The sequence below is a fragment of the Eumetopias jubatus genome, unplaced genomic scaffold (genome assembly GCF_037043125.1).
Source record: "Eumetopias jubatus isolate StellerSeaLion01/CBP00866 unplaced genomic scaffold, mEumJub1_p1.0 scaffold_5, whole genome shotgun sequence".
Classification (NCBI taxonomy): domain Eukaryota; kingdom Metazoa; phylum Chordata; class Mammalia; order Carnivora; family Otariidae; genus Eumetopias; species Eumetopias jubatus.
Window position 1 is genome coordinate 14,753,183 of NW_028274811.1, and position 20,420 is coordinate 14,773,602.

The window sequence follows — 20,420 nt, forward strand, 5'->3', positions numbered from 1 at the left end:
ATCCGGGCTCCTCCGCAGAAGGCAGGCACATCTTCTGTCCCATCCCGGGGGCGAGGTAGCCTTTGCCCCCACAGCCAGTAGCAGTCACAGTGAAGTCCGCGGAAGTGGCTGAGACCAGACCGGCCTCCCAGGAGCCAATGAGCCTTTAACTGCAAGAGGAAGCCCTGCAATCTCCACGAATGGCAACCAGGAATCATGAGTGCGTCAGACGTCGCCGGGTAGACTTGAGGCCAGAAGCCGAAAGGGGGCGGGGGAGAAGGTAAGAGCAAATGGGATTTAGGGGCTTAAATAGTTCTAATCAATAATAATGGCAACACTCGGTGACAGTCATGCGTACCTGTTTCGTGCCAGGTACGGTAAACATGCATGAGCTCATTTAATCATCTCAACACACTATGAGGCTGGTATCTCATTTTTGCGACTAAAGAAACCGAGGCGCGAACGTGTCCCTCAAGCCAGTCCCGACCTCTCGCGTCCAACGGTCCCTCCTTCCAGTCCAGATCCGGCTCCCAGGCCGCTGCCCAGCCCCGCTCCGCCTTCTTCGGAGCACCTGCCGCGCCAACCTGGCGTCAGGCTCGGTTCGCCCCGTCCAGGATATCTGGCTCCTCCTCCCCGCCCCTGACCTTCTAGGTTCTTCTGCTAGCCCCGCCGCTCTTCCTCATCCGCGCCTTCTTCGCCTCTCGGCTCCTCTTCCGGCCGGCTCTGCGCCGGGACTCCTAGCTCCTCCTCTCAGCTCCGCCCCCGACCTTCTAGCTCCTCATGGCCCGCCCCCGACAATCTAGCTCCTCCCACATCCCTGCCCCCGGCTCCTCCTACCTGGCCCGCTCTGCCCCCAGCTTCCAGGCTCCTCCTCCAAGCTCCGCCCCCGACCGCCTAGCCCCGCCTGTATCCCCGCCCCTGGTCCCTCCTCCTCGACCGGCTCTGTCTCCACCCTCCTAGCTCCTCCTCTCGGCTCCGCCTCTGGACTCCTAGCTCCTCGTGGCCCCGCCCCCGACCCTCTAGCCCCTCCTCCTGGCCCCGCCCCGGCTTCCTCGAGCCTCCCGTAGCCCCGCCCCTGGCTCCCTCTCTCCCGCCCCGCCGCGGCCGCTCCGCGCCTCCCTCTGCCCGGTCCGCCCCGCCCCCGGCCCCTGGCTCCTTTTCTCCCGCCGGCTCTGGCCCGCGCTCTGCTGATCGGTCGGTGGAAGCCCGCGAGCGTTCGAGCCTAGGGAACTCCGCGCCGTCAGATCACCAGGTTCGCCTCTGTGTCCCGGCGCCGCCGCGCCCTCTCTTCCGAGTAAGTGCCTTCCGGCGCGCGGGTCTCGCACACACAACCTCTCGGGGCTTCCCCGGCCGCTGGGCAGCCGGCTGCTCCTGGGGGCGCGCTTTCCGCCCCCGCCGCCAGACTTTCGGGAGTGAGTGGGTGTGAGTGGGTGCATGTGAGCGAGTGTGTGGAAGTGTGTGTGCAGGCGCGTACAGCCCCGGAAACTCCCCGAAGTTTTACCCAGTTTCTGCGTCGCGGCGACTGTCTTAGACCTCCGGCTAGCAGCCCCTACCTACTCGGGCCGACCCTTTCCTTCACTTCCACGTCTCCCTCTGAGCCCCACTCGCGATTCCTTCCTTCTCTGCGTAGACGCGGCCCCCGCTATGTGTCACGCCGCCTGTTAACAGCTCATGCTGTCCAAAGAACTGCCCGGGTTGTCACAATGCCCCAGATTGCAGACCGAGATGCTAGCCTGAGATTGTAATCCAGCCCTGCATTGTCAAACGGGCACACTAGAGTTTTCGCCTTGAGATCGTTCGGTGGAGACTGCCTATGAAGAAGAAAATTTTGTGTGTGTGTGTGTCCTTGTGCGCGCTCGTGTGACACTCGAGCCTTAAGCACCTGATGGAGGAACACCTGATGCGCCTTGGGACCCAGGGAGGCTAATAGGCTTGTTCAAGACCAGGCTGACCAACCAAACTTTGACACCTAAAGGATGTTTATTGATTCAGTGACACGGTAATGCGAAAGCCAACTGATGTCCTAAAACACAGCAGTAGTTAGAGCAGTACCCTGGGGGATGATGGAAGGAAGGGGACAGTAGTTGAGAGCCCAGCCTTGCAACCAACAAAATCCTTGAGTTACTTAAGACTGATAGTTCCATCCCTCTGTAAATTCTTTCAGGGGGGGCGGGGTGCTCAATACTATCTCAATGTAGAGTACATTTCTGCATTTAAAAAAAGGTTAATTGATAGCGTTAATTGGTTTATTGCATTTAAAAAAAGGTTAATTGATAGTACTTGAATCCATCCATAAAATGATTCCCTGGGTTGCTGAGGAGGTTCCATCCACTTCTAATAGTCTCTGAATTCTCCTGTATCTCATTTTATTCTTGCTATGTTCTTCCTGGAAAGTAGAGATCCCCATACAATTTCCCCGCTTCCTAGATAAGAATTCATTTATCCAAATTTTTCATTGAGATGTAAGGTTGGCAGAAAGCTATGTGGCTAAAGGAAATCACCAGAACAGAGCAGGCTTTACGTTGCCATTGTACATTGGCATATGAAAGCAAGAGCTGATAAATCACTTTAAGTGCTGCTTATCACAGCAGATATTTTTATCCTGGTTTCAATCCTGTGTTACACAAAAGTGTTTCCACAGTGTTTTAACTAAGGAAACATTATGCTGTGAAATGTAAACATATGACTCCATCTCTCTTAAAGGAAAGAAATAATTATCACACTTAATTAAACACCTGGAAACATTTATTGCCACCTTCTAATTAGATCTGTCATGGGGAGTTAAGTCAGCAAGTTATTGCTAATTTTCTAGCTGGTAACACAATTAGCTTTTTTGTAGATTTTGTGGATGGCTGTGCCCCTCGGTACATATTATTTGCCTCCCCCCACCCCTGGCCCACCTTTTCAGTTTCTATCTGTTATTTGAGTAAATAGTTTCGGGAAGTGGATACCACCTACCTCCCTGTAAAATGTGAATGCTTTAGATATTGACTGTTTTGTATTCATAAGCCATTATATTCATCTAGATTATCAGATGATTTAAGAATCATGGAGAAATCACTGCATCTGAGGAGAGTCCCCCCAAAGCATAGTGATTCTGCACAAAGTGAGCCCTGAAATTTTGTTCTTTAAGGGAGATTTTAATCTCTTGTGCCTTTTGGTCTCGTGTGCTTAAATTCACTGAGAAATGGGGTGGCATGAGCTGGAAAATCTCATCTTCGTTGTCCCTTAATTTTCCGTTTCTGACTATATTGCCAGATACAGTGTTCGTCCTCCTAGCGAGGTGTTGTGGGCACAGCCCGCTGTGGGTTCCCAACAGAATGGCCCAGAAACTGAGGGTGAGCGCGCCCCCGCCAGAAGAGTGTTTTACGAGACCTATTCTCTGCAGTTCTTCGTTCTGTTGAAATTGGAGGAAAGGGTGTGTGGGGAGAAATGATTGCATCCAAACAGCACTCATTAGGAAATGCCATGCGGGAGGAGGGGTGGATTTATAGATTTTTTCTGGCTTGGGGAATTTCAGCTACTTGCTCCTTGCCATTCCCCATCCCCATCCCCTCCATGTTTGCACACATTGAAGGGATGGAACATGGGGGAAACTAAGGGAGGCAGGGGAGGATCGGTGATAACAAGTGAGGGCCACCTGTTTTCTCACAGAGATGAAAGGCAGCCTTAGTGGGCCCTGGGGCCGTGCACAGGGGCCCAACCTGGGTTAAAAAAAAAAAAAAAGTGGACCCTTGATCCCCTATTGGCATTCTCAGTCAGCTCAGTTATGAGACAGAAGTTGACGGATTCCGGCGCTGTGTGTAGGGCTGGATTAACTTTTATCACCTCACCCCTCCTCACACTGCCCACATCCTGCATTTAATACCAAATGCACACAGTAAGAACTCAACAAACGCTAAAAAGGAGCTTTTAACACCCCAACCTTTATGTTTCCCTGTGGGTAACAGTTTACTTTCCTCTCTCCTGTCCCTGGTTTTGATGACTCTGGCCCTGTAGTCTGAGTTGACTGCAGTTTCTAGACTTTTGTCTGCAAGTGGTGCTTACCAACAGCTGAAAATGGGTGATTCTTTGAGGGTAAAAAAAAAAAAAAAAAAAAAATTCAGTGAACCTTGTTGCAAAACATAAATGAGGTCAAATAGTATCCAGTGGACATTAGTTTGCATGTGACATCCATTTCTGAGTAAGAGGAGGAAATGAGCTACAAGTGGAGGATAGATAATTCTAGAAACAAGAGGCATCCAGGCACGTGCGAAACAATCTGGCTTACGAGTCTAAGACCAGAACGTCTATACAAATCTGGGGGTGTATCCCTCGTCCAGCTTGCAGGCGGGGAGCACCGTTCATTCACACGGCAGGCATTGATAGAGCTCCTCCTGTGTGCACGGCACTGAACAACCCTCTCATGTTCACAGGAGGGCTGGCAATTTGCCGGAAAATGTGGGTAAGAACGGGCCCCCTCAGGGAAGCTGTTGGTGGCAAAAGTGGGTTTAGAATTCTTCTGTTTCACAAAGGGAAGTAAAGGCACTTCCTTACGATAGAAGAACCATTTTCAAAATACTTCTATCTCAAAATGATAAGAAACTGAAATAAGCACATCTCTTCTGATGTCCGTTTCAGATAGCCAGGGGTGGAATTGTAATTAGCTTGATTCCTAGGACTTTGTTTCCTTGGCCTTTCTGGTGGAACAGAGAAGTTACCTGAGAAACTTGTTTTAGTACGTCACAGGCTCTTCAGTAATCAAGTAATGCCCACTCATCCTTTTTGAGAGCCGTTGCTTTTTCTCTAGAGGCAAGTATTTATGGTTCAGGACCAAGGTAGTGGACGTTCAGAACCAGCTGCAAAGCTGAATGGGCATCTACAAGTTTATTGAGGGTGTGCTTTATTGAGGGTGAGAGGTGATAGACCGACATGGGGATGTTTCTCTCGACGTGACTGGGGGCCAGGCATACAGTGATCTGCCCCACCAAAAAGGAAAAAAAAAAAGAATGGATGAGAGAACACAGGAATGGGCCTCTGCTTAAGCACCCCAAGCTGACTTATAAACAAATCGAGGTTTGTTTCTTTAATAACAGAGAATGGAATTAAATCCAAAATTCCACTTGTAGTTTCCGTAAACATTGGGAATAAGGATGACTTCTCCTTGAGTCACAACGTGGTTGGTTCACATGACTCTGCAGGATTCAGCTGTTAGGTCTCAGCTGCACGTGGCTGTGTGACTTGGACAATCCACTCAAGCTCTCTGAGCCTCTTTCTCCAGCTCAAAACTGGGGATAGTATTTACATCATGGGTTTTGTGATGTGGACTAAAACAGAAGGTCCCTCTCTTGGTGTCTAGTATGCAGAAGGCACCCAGCAAAGGGTGGGCTTTTCTGGATTGGCCAAGTTGGGCTCATTTCAAGAGGATGGTGTTTGTACTGGGTCAGAGCGGAGGGGAGAGGAAGAATGATAACTTGTACCACATGTGCTTTTAGCGTAAACTTTCTTTTTTTCCCTGTAATGATGCCAGAGGAGCCCAGAGAATGGGGGTGAATATAGCCCAATTTCAATGATTCCCAGCTGCAGGGTCATGTGATTATGGAGGGACATCTTGCTTCTGCTGCTGAAGAGAAATGAGCCAGAGCAGGGCATCTGGGCTTTATGTATCTGAGCATGAGAAGAGCCACAGCATCCTGGGAGCCTCCCTGGGCATGACGGAAGCTTTTCTCTTCCTGCCTTCCTGCCTTCCTGCCTTCCTGCCTTCCTTCCTTTTCTTCCCTCCTTCCTTCCTTCCTTCCTTCCTTCCTTCCTTCCTTCCTTCCTTCCTTCCTTCCTTCCTTCCTTCTTTTTAGAGAGAGAGAATGCAGGAGGGGCAAGGGACTGGGCAGAGGGAGAGGGAGGGAGAGAATCTTAGGCAGGCTCCACGCCCAGCTTGGAGCCCAGCCAGGGGGCTCGATCTCATGACCCTGAGATCATGACTTGAGCCAAAATCAAGAGTTGGACGCTCAACCGACTGAGCCACCCAGGCGCCCCAAGAGGGAAGCTTTTACAAAAAACCTGTTACAGTTAAGATGTGAGCAGTCTGTTGGCCTTTCACCTCTGGAGGCCCTTGTTTAAAACAGGTGTTGGATGACACCCGATTATCTAAGACGGACAGGCAGGTATGTCTCAGCTGTCCTCGATGTCCCAAAGGGACCCAGGCTGGCATGTCCTCGGCGAAGTTGTGAGATTTCCAGAGAGCAGGAATGCGTCTTCACGGTTGTCCTCTGGGTCAGGGTCTGCTGGGCACACTTCTCTCTCTCTGTGCAGGGCATGCAGTACCCTCATGTATATTTGAAATGAGCCAACCTTCTCCACTCCCGACCATTAAAAAAAAAAGTTTCTTACAATATGACTGTAACCAAAATACCAAAATGAAGGAGGCAGGGGTTGTCGTTTGTGTTTGTGAAGACCTAACTGTCTTCATCCTTCCCTACCTCAAGCCCTTGAGCTGACTATGTTCAGGCTCTCTCTCTCTCTCTCACACATACACACACACACACATGCAGAAGTGACAAAGGAATTCTGCAGAGATGCCAGTCTTCTGAGAAAATTGGCAGATGCCATGTTGGCAACAGATTGCAGAGTTCAGAACAATCTTTGACTATCCAAACCTTTAAGGAATAAGTCTCGGACTCGGTTCCACTGCTCAGTGATCAGGAAATAACTCCTTTGTGTTTCTTTCTTCTCTCTCTCTTTTTTAAAGATTTTACTTATTTATTTGAGAGAGAGAGCACAGAGGGAGAGAGAGAGAGAGGGAGAAGCAGGCTCCCTGCTGAGCAGGGAGCCCCATGCAGGGCTCAATCCCAGGACCCCAGGGTCATGACCTGAGCCGAAGGCAGACGCTTAACCAACTGAGTCACCCAGGCACCCCCTCTTCTCTCTTTACAAAGATGAGGTAGTTTTCTGGGAAAGGCTGGTGTTTGATTCCATGTTATCACTGCCCAAGGGCAGAGCAGTCCTGATTTAGTGGTGGAATCCCCTTGTGCCTGGGTGAAGGGACAGGCTCCCAGGAAGTCACAGAGGGTACCGGGGACAGATGAGGGGGCTCAGACCTCCCCTCTGTGAGCTCCTTTGCTTCTCTGTCCTGGAATGCTCAGCCTGCTCTGACTTGCCAGGGTCAGACACCACCTTCTGAGGAAGCAGGGGCTCTGGGGGTCCCTGGCCTGTGTGCCCCAAGTGGGATGGTTTGAACGTGTGAGTACCTGGGCAGCCACAAAGGTGAGAGACCAAATGAAGCTTTGAACTTTTCCAGCATGCTGCTGTAGTGCAGGGCCCATCAGGGGCCAGAGCTTGCCACCTGACTGCACATCACGATCCCCTGGGACCCTTGACACCAACGGCGCAGATTCCTGGGCTCCGCCTACAATAGCTGGGCCTGGGACTCTGTATTTCTGACCCCACCCCCTTGACTGATGCACAGCAAATTCTAAACCCCTAGCCTGGGAGACCAGTTTTAATGTCTTGTTCTATCAAGAAGACTATTCAGGCAGCAGATGATCTGTAGGGTTGTTTTTTGTTTGTTTTGGGGGGAGCCGAGGGTGGTTTTGGCAGTGGAAAGAGCAGATTTCTTGAAAGTCCAGAGCGGTTTTAAAAGTTTAAAGATTAAAATGAACTCGCACAAAATGAACACCTGGGTACCCATCTTAAGGAACAACAAAGTGGTTTTTCTAGTAGGTCTTCACTGGGTAGAGAAATATTGACCAATGATGAGGTCAGAGACGAAAAAATAACAACCAAAACCAACAGTGGTGTCCCACGAATAGATCCAGGAATTGAGAGCCATGAAGCAGGGACCCTGGGGAATCTGCTCAGGGTTCGTTAGTTAAAAATCTAGATTACCGGTCACTGGCTCTGCTGACGTCGTCGGCTGGCGCCGGCCGCCTGGAGACCATCTCCTTGTAGATCACTCATGGGATGGGTGCCCCCTTTTTCAAGAGTGGCGGATGATGGGGGGCGCTCCAGGGCCAGGACTCGGTCACCGAGTGGCCGGTAAAGCCTACCCTAGGTCCCCTCCCCGTCCTGAGGTCCTGGCACCTCCCGGGCTGTCCTGTTCTTGGGATGTCCCTCTCATTTCAAAATGGTGGGCAATGGCAAGTTGGAGAACACAGTTTCTTTCTTTGAAGCCACCTTTCCGTAACTTCCTCCACTTCCTCTTCCTCCTCCCCCTTCTTCTTTTTTTAAATTCTTTTTCTTTTTTTTGCATTTTGAGTTGGGCCGGTACTTGAGACTTTCTTCCCTGTTTCTGAATTCTGGTCACTTCTCAATTTATCATTCTAGTAAGAGACACGGAGTATATTAAAGGTCTGCTTCTGATGATACATAATAGTCATTTTAGTAGAGCCTCTGTCTTTCCCTGGAGGTTTAAGTATTTGACCAGGGATCAACAGGGATGAAAAGGGACGACTCTGAGTCATGCTTGAGCCCCCCTCTCTAGGCACCATCCCGCAGCACACCAGGGGGATGGCCTTCGAGCCTCGCAGTTTGGGAGAAGAGATGGTTGTAGGAAGTTGGGCTTCCTACACCTGGACTCTGAGCTCCTTCAAGGCACACCTACCCGAAATTCACCTTCCATCCTTCTGTTGTAAGTTCTGTTCCCTTTTATGGTTACCCTTAGGGCTTTTATATTCCTGATAATAAATAGTATGCTATATCACCATATTGGTTTGCACAGGCTGCTGTAACAAAATACCAGACTGGACGGCTTTAACAGCAGATCTGTATTTCTCCCAGTTCTGTATTCTCTCCGGTTCTGGAGGCTGGAAGGCCAAGATCAAGGTGTCAGCAAGTTTGGTGTCTCTCAAGGCCTCTCCCTGTGGCTTGCAAATGGCTACTTTCTATTATATCCTCCCTTGGCCTTTTCTCTGGGAGGCATCCCTGGTGTTTCTCTCTCTCTTTATGTAAGGACACCAGCCCTGTCAGATTAGGACCCCACCCTTGTGATCTCATTTCACCATAATTATCTCTTTAAAGGGCATATCTCCGAAGATATGGGGCTTGGTCACAATGGGGCTTGGGGCTTCCAAATATGAATTTGGTGCGGGACAGAAGTCTCTCTGTAACAATCGCCTTTGTAAAGGATATTACAAATGATAGTCTTTACGTTAGCATTGTACATTTTACATCTATGTAGAGTGTTCAGAAATCACAGTTATTATTTTTCACTTTAGACAACTATCTTTTGAAAAAATTAAAACATGAGAAAAAAGCTTTTTTCCTAGTTATCTACTTAATCACAATATTTGGGGCTCTTGATTCTTTAGCATGGACTCGTTTCCATTAGGGTGTTTTCTTGTCTCTCTGCCTGAAGAGCTTCCTTTATTATTTCTTGCAGCTCAGATCTGCTGGCACCAAATGTTCTCAGCTTCTTCTGTGTGTGCCTTTCATGTGTGTGTCCAATTTCCTTCTTATAAGGACACCAGTCATATTGTTTTAGGGCTTTCCCTAACGGCCTCATTTTAGTCGAATCATGTCTTTAAAGATCTTCTCTCCAAATACAGTCCTGTTTTGAGGTACTGGGGTTCAGGTCTCAACATTGGAATTTGTGAGGGGGATGCAGTGTAGGCCGTAACATTCAGGATACTTTAGGCAGCACGTAAGAGAATGCCCAACTAACAGGTTTGAACAGTAAAGTCATTAAGTTATCTTTTGTGAAGGGCAGTCCGTGCTTGGTGCAATCCGGTGTTGAACCAGTGGCTCAGACAGTATCACCAGGGCCCGGGTTCTTTCCGTCCTTCCGCTCTCCCATCGTTAGCATGTTACCTTTTCTTCGGCAGACTTGCTGCCTCGTGGGCAGAAAAGGGCGTCCTCGGCACCAGGTATTGCACACTGCCTCCAACTCCATCCAAAGGCACAAAGTGTGTGTGTGTATATGGAGGGGAGAGGTGGGGCACAGAGAGGGCGATGATGAATCTGTTCCCCTGCAGTGTCCATGTCTTTCTATCCGGGGGTAGGATCTTTCCTGAAGTCTCCTCAGGCCTCACGGAGCAGAGCTGAGTCATAGTTGCAGGAGAGCTGTGAAAGTGAGTAGCCGTCGTTAGAGGAAAACTCTACTGTGGGAGGTTGGCCGTGCCAATAGGAAGAAGGGAGAGGGCATGCCGAGTGGGCACACAGCACCTGCACTGGCCCCAGACTCCCACGCTCTAGTAGCTGTTGTAGCTAAGGCCATCACTGTTAATGAGAATGATAAAACCAGGTTTCATTGGAATTAAAACTAACCACCCATGATGAGTAGTTGGGAGAAAAACAGAAGATGTAGGAGGTGTTGAAAACCGCATATACTTAATTACTCCTAGTAGTGACTTTTTAATGTGAAGGGTCATGGATTTAGAAAAATAGCACAACTTACTCTGGAGACAGCATCCTACATTCAAACCTGGAAGATGTCCATCAGATAGGGAGTTCTTCATGTTTCTGGAAACGTTCACAACCACAATAGCAATAATGACACACATTTATGGAGTACTTAGAGTGGATCAGGCACTGTGCTGAGTGCTTTATACACATTGTTTAATTTCATCTTCAAAATGGTTGTATGAGAAGGGTGTGAGTGTTAATCTGTGTTTACAGATGAGGAATTGAGGTTTGGGGAAGTTAAGTAAGCCCACAGGTGCCTGGCCGCACTGGGATTGGTACCGTGGAAATTCTCCCACCCCCCTTACGTGTGCTCTGAGCTGCGATAGTGCATTACCCCTCAATAAACCTGCTACGAACTCCCTCATTTCCTGTGGACTCTCAAAAGCTATTCTCTCTCCAGCCAGCCACTGTCTGCTTCTTGGACAAAAGTCCTAGGATTATTTCAGATGTAATTCACCTTTCAAAGTAAGCAGTGTGGACGTTCAAAACCCATGAAACTGAGCTGCTCAAGTTGTGAGGATAACTCTGATGTCCTATTTTGTAAAGGGAAAAAGGTGGACAGGTTTCGTAACCCAGAGAAATGCATCTTTCGTTGCTGGCTCGTGCCGCCGAGTGCCCGTCTGAGTGGTGGCAAATGTGCCCTCCGGTTTATAGAGTCTTGGCGTGAGGCACGTTTTCTAAGAGCTGGGACAGGTTCTTGTATTGCAGAGACTGCCCCCCGGGGAGTACCTGGGTGGTTGGGGGTCAGCCACAGTAGATGCAGGGCTCTGCGTATGTCTCGTCCGGTGGCTTTGATGGCCAGCAACGCAAGAGACCCACTGCTCCAGTGTCCCATCCCCACAGCTCAGAACCAGGGCCGACCCCAGGAGCCTGTATTTCTTCACTTAGTTCCTGAACTCACGTTGCTAAAGCTGTAACAGCACCTGGGGTGGGACAGTTCGGTTAGACTTGAGGATTGCTAAAGTTTGGGGGGAAAGGTTCTGTTCATTCGCTCTCTTAATCCCCTGTTGCTAATAGCTTGCATGGGGAGCCGAGTAAGGGAGAGAGTAAAGGGTGTACCTTCCTTGTCTAATTCTGGGAACTCGAAGCTACGACTTTGAGTCAAGTGAAGACTCTCATGTCTGTAAGAACCCAATATCCAACAGCTTTTGGCAATTCCACTAGGCACCCAGGAGGACGTTTTGCACTGAGATTGCCTTTGGCATATTTTGGAGCACATCAGTTGCTATAAGCTTTAGGAAATTATTGTAAGTGTTATAAGGCGAATTTTAAAACATTATAGATGCAGTCATTTACCTTAAACACAAGAAGTACATTGAAACAGAAGGCCTTCATCAGACACCTGCTCCCAGTTGATCTGCTGCCGGGACGCTTTCCTCTCTATACCTTGTGATCCCCTGCAGCAGTTGGCCCTTTCTGTGTTGACACACCTAGATTTTCTCAATGCCTTTTTTTTTTAACCTCTGTATTATAAAATGAAACATAAATACCAAAACCCACACAAAGCAAACACACACTTTAGTGACTTACTCTAAGACAAACACTCGTATAAGCATCCCTCCAGGCAAGAAATACCATTTGGCCAGCCACTCCACAAGTGCCTTCACATACCCAGCCCGGGTCATATTCTCCTTTGTCCCTCCAAAAGCAAATGCCACCCTGACTTTTAGAGTAATCACTTCCTTGCATCTCTTTATGTCTTTTATCACCCAAGTGAGCAGTCTGACCCATGATAGTCATGATAGTTGAGTCTTGCTCATTTTTTTAAAAAACTTGATGTGTCTTTTAGATCTCTTTGAATCTACAGATTCCCTTAACATCCTCCACTATTTAAAAAAATAATTTTTTTTGTTTGTTTTTTTGTTGAAGGACCTGGGCTGTTTGATCTGTAGAGTTTCCCACGGTGTTAACAAGATGTGCACTCATGGTGAAGTTCAGTTTGTGCCTTTGCTGTGTGTTTCCTGCATCTGGGTCCAGAGGCTTGATCAGACTCGGGTTTGATCCCTTTGGGGCAAGGTGACAGGTGCTGTTGGATTCTTTCACGGGAGGCATAAGACGTCTTCTTCTCCCACTCTTTTTTGCTGTTTGCAGCTGTTGATCCTCGCTCTCTGGATCTATTATTAGTTCATTGGGGATTGCAGACTGGTATATTCTAATTGCACCATTTTGATTTCATTTCTTAGCTGCAATCATCTGACAAGGATAGACTCCCCTTCAAACGATTATTCGGTTGCCCAGTGGTACAGTTCACGTAGAAAAACTTCAGAGTGAATGTTTGGTTCTTTCCTTTGATTTACCCACTTTTCAAGAATTGGTTTCCTGTCATTTTCAAAAGGTGACCAGTTTGGTGGGTTTTTTTTTTTTTTATTATTGTTATAGTCGTGGAATTAAATGTATTTGATGGGTTGCAATCCACTGAAATTTTAACTTTTACCAGGACTCAGATTAGTCCCGCCTTCACCAGTGGGATCTTCTTCCAGTTGGATCCTTAGTCTTTCTGACATGACCTTGGTAATCTTTGATAGCTTCCCTGCTCTTTGGTATGTTAAGGTTATCCAGGCTTGTCGTGTACATTTCCTGTCTAGACCTGGAATCAGCCATTTCTTCGAGAATCCCTGTTTATTTGTTTGTTTGTTTGTTTAATGAGAAATGGTATTTCAGGACCATAATCCGGGCACTAGGGATGCTTATTCACTGGAGTGGTCATTGTCTTTAGGTCTTTTTACTGGTCAGAACTGGGAAAACACATATGTAGACATATATATATCTACATACAAGCATATATATACACATATAAAAATAAAATGTACTGTGAGTTCATAATGATATTTCCAAGGCAAGTTTAAGATTAAGGGTTTTTGTTTAACTTCTTCTTTATTACATTTGTATTTTCTTTCTTACAGACTTAGAATCCTGTTTTTTTTAGTCACAGGGGAGATAGAATGTCATAATTACCCATTTGATTGTCCTGCATGGTACGTAAGCCATCTCCACATAATCAGTTTTGATTATTGAAACAGTAAAAATAATGTCTTTGACATACACCCTACTCATTCTTCTCCAGTATTTTTTTTAAGGCTGTACTGTATCTCCACTGTCAGATCCTATAGCCATTGTATAGTAAAATATCTCCCTTTTAATGCTCATTTAGTCTTATTCCTGCAGGTAACTATGTATGTCTTGCTTATTATCCGTCCTCATATCAGTGTCTCTAGACATTTTGATTGTAGCTCTTTCTCTGATAGATTCCTTAGGTAATTCCCTGATTTTTTTTTTTTGTTTCCCTAATTTCTTTCTTTCTTTCTTTCTTAAGGATTTTATTTTTAAATAATCTCTACACCCAATGTGGGGCTCAAACTCACAACTCCGAGACTGAATTGCACGCTCCAGCGACTGAGCCAGCCAGGTTCCCCATCCCCTGATTTCTTGATAGCACTTTGTGACCTTTATAGTAATGTCCTTGGCCCACATTTTCTTTTCTTGAGAATCTTAAATACGTAAGACCATTTTCTTCTGATCAAGTATTGTCAAAATTCTGATGATGATAATTTAATTTTCTTTCCTTCTATATGACCTACTCTTTCAGCATTTCTGGGAGCCTCAGCTGTATGCCTATTCCTATTCCCTTCCATTGACTATCTACCTACTCTTCCAATACAATGATTAGTGAGCTAAAATGTTACCAAATCCAGGTCAATGACTTGGCCAGCCCTGGTGCCAAATAATCGCTCTCTCCTGTTAACCCAAAATAAGCCACTTACTCTGAGTAAGTATAGCTTCTTATCTTTGTAACCTCAGCTGTACCTTGTAAAGTGCACAGAATTAGCGCTAAATATATACTTGTTTATGAAATAAACGTTGGGGAAGGATGTGGGTTTTTTCCTTTCCTTTTTAGCCTGTCGGGAACTGCCCTGCCCCTTCAGCTCTGTTCCTCCAATCAGGCACGGCTTGGCCCGGGACCTGGCTGCGCGCACTGAGGCAGGCTCCGCCCCCAGGAGCAGGTGTGCGGCTGCAGCGCCCATGGGGCCCTGGCTTGTCCTAGGGTCGGGCTGTCAGGCCATGTTCTCACGTTCCCAGCGCCCTGGGAACCCCTGGCTCACAGAGGGTCTGGCCCCACCCCGAATGCCACTGTGGCCGCATGCCTGCTTGCACTCCCCTTGACCGTACCTTGACCTCTTCTTGTGGGTTTTAAGGCCCCGGCCCGTGGCATGTGGGCCCAGACCCTAGCCTCTCACAGGCCTGGAGCTGCCACCTGTCCTTTCCTTTCTTGGCTGACCTTTCTGCTCTTCACTTCTTGGCTGTCAGAACCCACGGCAGGACCGCGAAATGGATGCCCTCGGCCCACATGTGAGGCCCAATGCATCGGGTTCAACAAGCGCACTGTGTTTCGCTTGTAAAAATGAAATGCCAATGAGTGGGGCATGCATGCCAGTTTGTCCAAAGCCTCGCTGCTGAATTAGCCTGAGCAGTCACACATTTCATTCATCTGCCTGACTCCTTGCGTTTGGAACCTCTGACTTCTGCTCTCTCATACTTCTCAGAGCATTTGCCACGGGGCATGACCCGTGGGCTGTCCGCTTTTATGCCTGGCCTGCACTGGTTCAGCAACATCCTTGCCCTGGCTCTTTTCATTAGGCCCTGGCCTGTGGGCCTTGCAGAATTTTTTTCCCCCTTCCTCTTGATCAACTCAGTGCCACGCAATTAACAGGAAAAAAAAAAAGATTGTAATACATAGCTTTTACAAATATTCACCCTACAAAAGCAATGATAAGAAGATTCTAGGAAGGGGCGCCTGGGTGGCTCAGTCGGTTAAGCGTCTGCCTTCAGCTCAGGTCATGATCCCTGGGTCCTGGGATCGAGCCCCGCATCGGGCTCCCTGCTCAGCAGGGAGTCTGCTTCTCCCTCTCCCCAAAAGATTCCAGAAGTAATGGAATAGTGGCTCTTCTCCAATGGATGTGAACAGTGAGGTGATCTCAGGTATGCAGAAAGACTGGAACCCCATTGCCTGGAGCACATCAGAGAAATCTCATTGGCACCCTGAGTCAGTGATATGGAAAAACTGCCCATGATGTGAGAAATTACTCTGGTTGCCCCACTTTTCTGTTCTTGGTCAGTGGCCCTGAGGAGAGGAACTGCACTTGGGGCTCTGCACTCCCAAGGTTGACCTGCCCTTGTGAGGTTTTCCCCAGATCTAGCATTTCAAGTGTCGATCAAAACAGTCCTAGGAATGACTCCTTGCTCCTAGGAGTTACCATGGATGACTATGGACTTGTGTGAAAATGGAAGCATTTTCCAGTCTGCTTTTATTAATTCAGCAGAAACCATACCGAAGACTTCTTCTTTTCCTGCTCCTAGGTGCCTGTATTTTTGCCTTTTGCCTCTGGTTGCCTCTGGTGTGAACCAGCTAGGGTGGTAGAGGCTCCAGATTTACTGAGCGCTTACTGTATGCTGGGCATTATGCTAAGCTTTTAGGTACCTTGCCAAGTCCCAGGTTCTGTCATTATCATACCCATTTTAAAAAACAAGGAAACTGAGACCGCAAGAGTCAAAGTCGTTACCCAAGTCAGAAGCAAAAGCTGATATTTAAATCTATTGGTTCTTAACCACATCACTGTACTTCCTTTTGCAAAAACGCAGATTTTTACCTCTCTGGTTTGCAGGTGCTTGCAGTAAGTGACAGAGCTGGGCTCCAAGGATTGAAAGGTGGAGCTGGCTACTCTATGACATTTAGATCTTGAACAGACTGTTCTCGGAGCTATTCGAGATCCCTGATTTAGACTCTGTAGCATCAATGGAAGGGGAGTAATACAAATATGGCTCTAGAGTCTCTCAGCCTTATGTCGCCCCAGGTTTGAAAATCCGTTGTGGAGAACTGCCTGTCTCAAGTGTTACAAGTCAGCAGTGTTACTGGCACTTACTTGTTAACACCTCAACAGGGGTCAGGAGACCGAGGTGAAACCCAAATGTGTAAATTCTGAAACTTGTTAGACATTCTAGTAGTGAATTCGGTGGAGACGTAAGTTAAAATGATTTAAAAATGAGGTTGTTGGATTTCTTACTACGTGTGCCATCTCTCCATAGGTATATGGTCTCAGAATGTTCTTTTTTTTCCTCCCCCTCAGGACGACCATGTATGGCCACTGAGGTTGTGTACTGCACAATGCAGGGGACACCATCCGCAAAGATTATAATTTAAATGGTGCTTCTGAAGCTGTACCGTGCACGAGCAGCAAACCTTATTTCGTAGACCTGTATTTTTTTTTTGAATTTTTAATTGAAGTACAGTTGGCATATTATGTTAGTTTTAGGTGTACAACATAATGATTTGACAAATATATACATTACAGAATGCTCACCGTGATAAGTGGAGTCACCATCTGTCACCGTACAAAATTATTACAATTTTATTGACGATATTCCCTCTGCTGTACTGTTCATCCTCATGGCTTATTTACTTTTATAACTACAAGTTTTTGTACCTCCTAGTGCCGTTCACCTCTTTTGCCCTTCCCCTACTGTCCTTCCCTTTTTTTTTTTTTTTTAAGCATTATTCTTTCTACCCAAGGGAATAGTATAGACAAATTTTGCTTCCATGGTCTTTTTGAAGTAATTAAGAAGAGCATGCAGATTTACTATATACTGGAAAAAGCTCTGGACGGGAGCGTGGAAGGTGGGCTGTGGAGTGACTGGCTGTGTAATCTCGCTGGGATATTCAAACCTCTGGGTCAAAATTGCCACATCTAAGAAATATAAGGTGTCCACTCTATAATCTCGAACCTTCCCCCCGCCCCCCCCAGCTGTGCAATTCTATGATTCTGGTTGTTATCACCTGCACTTTTCATTGGCATTTGAAGCCTGTCAACCAAGGAGCCTGAAGCCACTGGTAGAGCAAGAAGGGGAGAGCCCTGGGACCCTCTGGAAGGAAATCTGTCCTGCCCCCAGTGTGGAGTGAAGAATTCTGCACGAGGGGGTCAGGCTCGGAAGGCAGAACTCTGGCCCTGAGTCTTTCCAGGAGGCTCCAGGGCGCCAGAACATCCTGAGATACTCTTGGGAGTGAATTTATTTTTAGATTATCTTTATGTTCCCCTTCATTGCTAAGATAAGCAACTGTTAACTGCATTAACATATGAGGAAATGGGCTGAATTATGTCTTATACGAGAGAGCCCATCTGTATCCATCCAAGACGCTGATACAGCTAACCATGAGTGAATTCATTCTGGGACAAAAAGAGTTCATTACAGTGTTGATTTTAAAAAGGGGGGAAAGAATCTCTCAACAACTTATGTATGCATCAGCTGCTAATATGTATTACGGTACTTCCTTGAGCTGAAACATTATGCGCTTTTACAACAAGGCTGGTCTCTGTGCACTGATAGGAAGAGATCTCCAAGAGAGATTAAATAAAAAAGCAAAATAATGATCTCATTATGTTTTTAAAAAGCATATTGTATGCTTATGAGGGCACAAGCATTTCTTTTTTTACAGGAATGAACAATATGCTATGAAGAGTGGAGCTGTGGGTTGGAAGATTGGGAAGGAGTTTAACTTTTCGTTTGGTACCTTTCCACAGTGCTTACATTTCACAGTAGAAGTACATTTGGTAGAGGAGAGAATTTAGATTTCAGTTGGGTTTTTGAGGCATTCTAATACTTCTTTAGAAAAATCTGTCTAAACAGAGCCTGCTGAGCAAAAGCAAGATGTTGTCCGTTAACACTTGAGGCTCTGAACATTGGGAACAGCCCCCCACCCCCGCCACCTCCCTAACCTTTAGTCTACTCCTCTCAACGCACAGCTCCCCAGTGATTGCATTATCCCTCTAACGCAGAATTGTCAGTGGCTCCCAATGTTCAACAAAACCCAGTCCAGGAGAGCAATAAGCTGGAGCAGCAGATCATGGGCGTATGGTCTGTTTGTCTTCAGTGCATTTGGGGGAGTGTTTGTCAAGGACCAGGCACAGTGCTGCTAGGGGATGTAGGAGAATGACATGCTGTTCAGAGACTATGTCTGACTTTTTGGAGCCTCAGCTTAGAAGCTTCCTACTTGTGGGCGCCTGGGTGGCTCAGTGGGTTAAGCGTCTGCCTTTGGCTCAGGTCATGATCCCAGGGTCCTGGGCTTGAGCCCCACATAGTGCCCCACATCTGGTTCCCTGCTCAGTGGGGACGCTGCTTCTCTCTCTTTCCCTCTGCCCCTCCCCCTGCTCGTGCTCTCTTGCTCTCTCTCTCTCAGATAAATACATACAATCTTAAAAAAAGAAACCTTCTTGTAAAAAACTCATTGTCATAAGTAAATACAGCACCAAATGGAAGGCTCCTTGCCCAGGCCCCAAAGAACAATATTTGCTCACTTGCCCCACCCTTCCCTCCAAGTTCAAGGCCTGGTCTGACCCCCATTTCTTCTCTGCATATTTCCGTTGGTCCCCATTCCTAAACTGCATTGTCCCAGAACACACCGCATCCCTCCCTGCTGTTGTCTTTGCTGGCTATATCTCCCTAGTCTTCAAGGTCCAACACTTCTCCTTTCTGGACAGAATTAGACTATCCTTCGGGATCCATTTCAGACGTGGCCTCCACGCCACCTTTCCTGGTTCTCTTCTTTACTGGGGGGGGGGGGGGTAGGCCAGATGTATTCTCTTCCTCTCCAGAGTAGCTCATTCTGGTCTCTATAATGATTATATCACCGATGACATCTTCCTTAGTTTACAGGGTCTGAGCATTGCTAGATAGCCTTCCTGAGCGCAGTGACTAAGTCTTGTTCATCTCTAGACCTCATCTTTGTTCCCACATTCTCAGTAAATATGTGTTAATGAGTGACTTCATTTTCATGATTTGCCCAAGTATTATTTTACTTTCATTTAAAGGATGATTTTAGTTTGAAGCTAAAAAAAGAAAAAGGGACACTTCCTTGAAATGCACTATTTTTAGCAGGTTAGACAGAGTTCCTTTCCCCTTGCAGGGATTAAACTTGGAAGTTGTAGAGCTACTGTCCCTGAAGAATGTTCAGGAAGAGACAGGCAGACATTTATCTAGGGTGGTCCAGGCAATCGCCACCCTTTACGAGAGTAACTGGCTCACAAGTTCTTGTCTGATGAGGTGAGATCTTATCCTGATAATTTTAAGAAAGCAAACAAACTACACCCACTATTAAGACAACTCCCAGCAGAGGTAAAGGAAATTTAGAAAGAAACTGCGTAGTAAGGTTGTAGATGTGTGGGAGAAAACTGCTCTTTCATTTTCCTGTTTCTTTCCATCATTACCCACAGTTACATGGATCTCTGTTCTAATCCATATTAGAACAGTGACCATAGGGTATACACAGTTTGATATTCTTATTTTCTCTTTACATTATTTCCTACACATTTTCCCATGTCTTCATTGCCACTTGATTCCGGTTCTCTATGAAACCACTGGGGTTCAGTTGTTGGGGCCTGTAGAACACAGTTGTAGCCTGGGGGAATGTCAGTGTTGTATATTTTTTTAAAAGACTGCCATCTTCTTCTGGTATTGCTGAGATGTACTGGAGCACAAATAGGAACACACAATTTGATTGAAGTTTGCAGCACAGTAAATGAGATTAAGATCATGAGCTGCTTTAAATCATTTTCTTAAGTAAATACATATCTTTAAGAGATTAGACAGAGTTTTTCCCAAGCAGTGCCTTTTTATATTTACAAAGCCCTGTTGGGAACAGATGGTAAGGCAGCCTTCCCTTATCAGCCCCAAGTTGTTTGCTAATGAATTTCAGGGCTCCAGCACTAATAGAATGGAATAATTTTACATAGAAGAATCAATCTCTAGCCTCCTTTTTTCAGAAGAAACTAATCTGGCTGGTGCCTGTAGGCAATGAGGTGTGTTGTACAGAAGGAAGTCATTAGGGCTAACTACCAGAATCTCTTTGAGGTCTGTGCATATAGTCTCCAAAGAGAGAGTGGGGCCTTTAAAATTAACTGCACAGAATCCTAACAAGCACTATACATTCCTTGTTGGAACGAGTCTTGCTCTGGCCTTAGGCTAAATTGACTAGTTTTGTACTCTCTTTGTTGACTTAAAGCCACATTGACTCCTTTTTA

At 46.8% G+C, this 20,420-nt stretch overlaps 1 protein-coding gene across 2 annotated transcripts in view; it reads left to right on the plus strand.

Moving 5' to 3' along the window:
- Positions 1 to 1,114: 1,114 nt before the first annotated feature.
- TNFAIP8 (TNF alpha induced protein 8) overlaps positions 1,115 to 20,420 on the plus strand; it is a 111,708-nt gene continuing 92,402 nt past the window's right edge. The window contains exon 1 of one of the 2 annotated variants that reach the window (XM_088023240.1): positions 1,115 to 1,273. Coding sequence is in view for 1 of the 2 variants with exons in the window: in XM_028103499.2 (XP_027959300.1) it covers position 1,273 (1 nt within the window). In the remaining variant the exon portion in view is untranslated. The remainder of the gene's footprint in view (positions 1,274 to 20,420) is intronic. The other variant, XM_028103499.2, reaches the window with a different exon arrangement.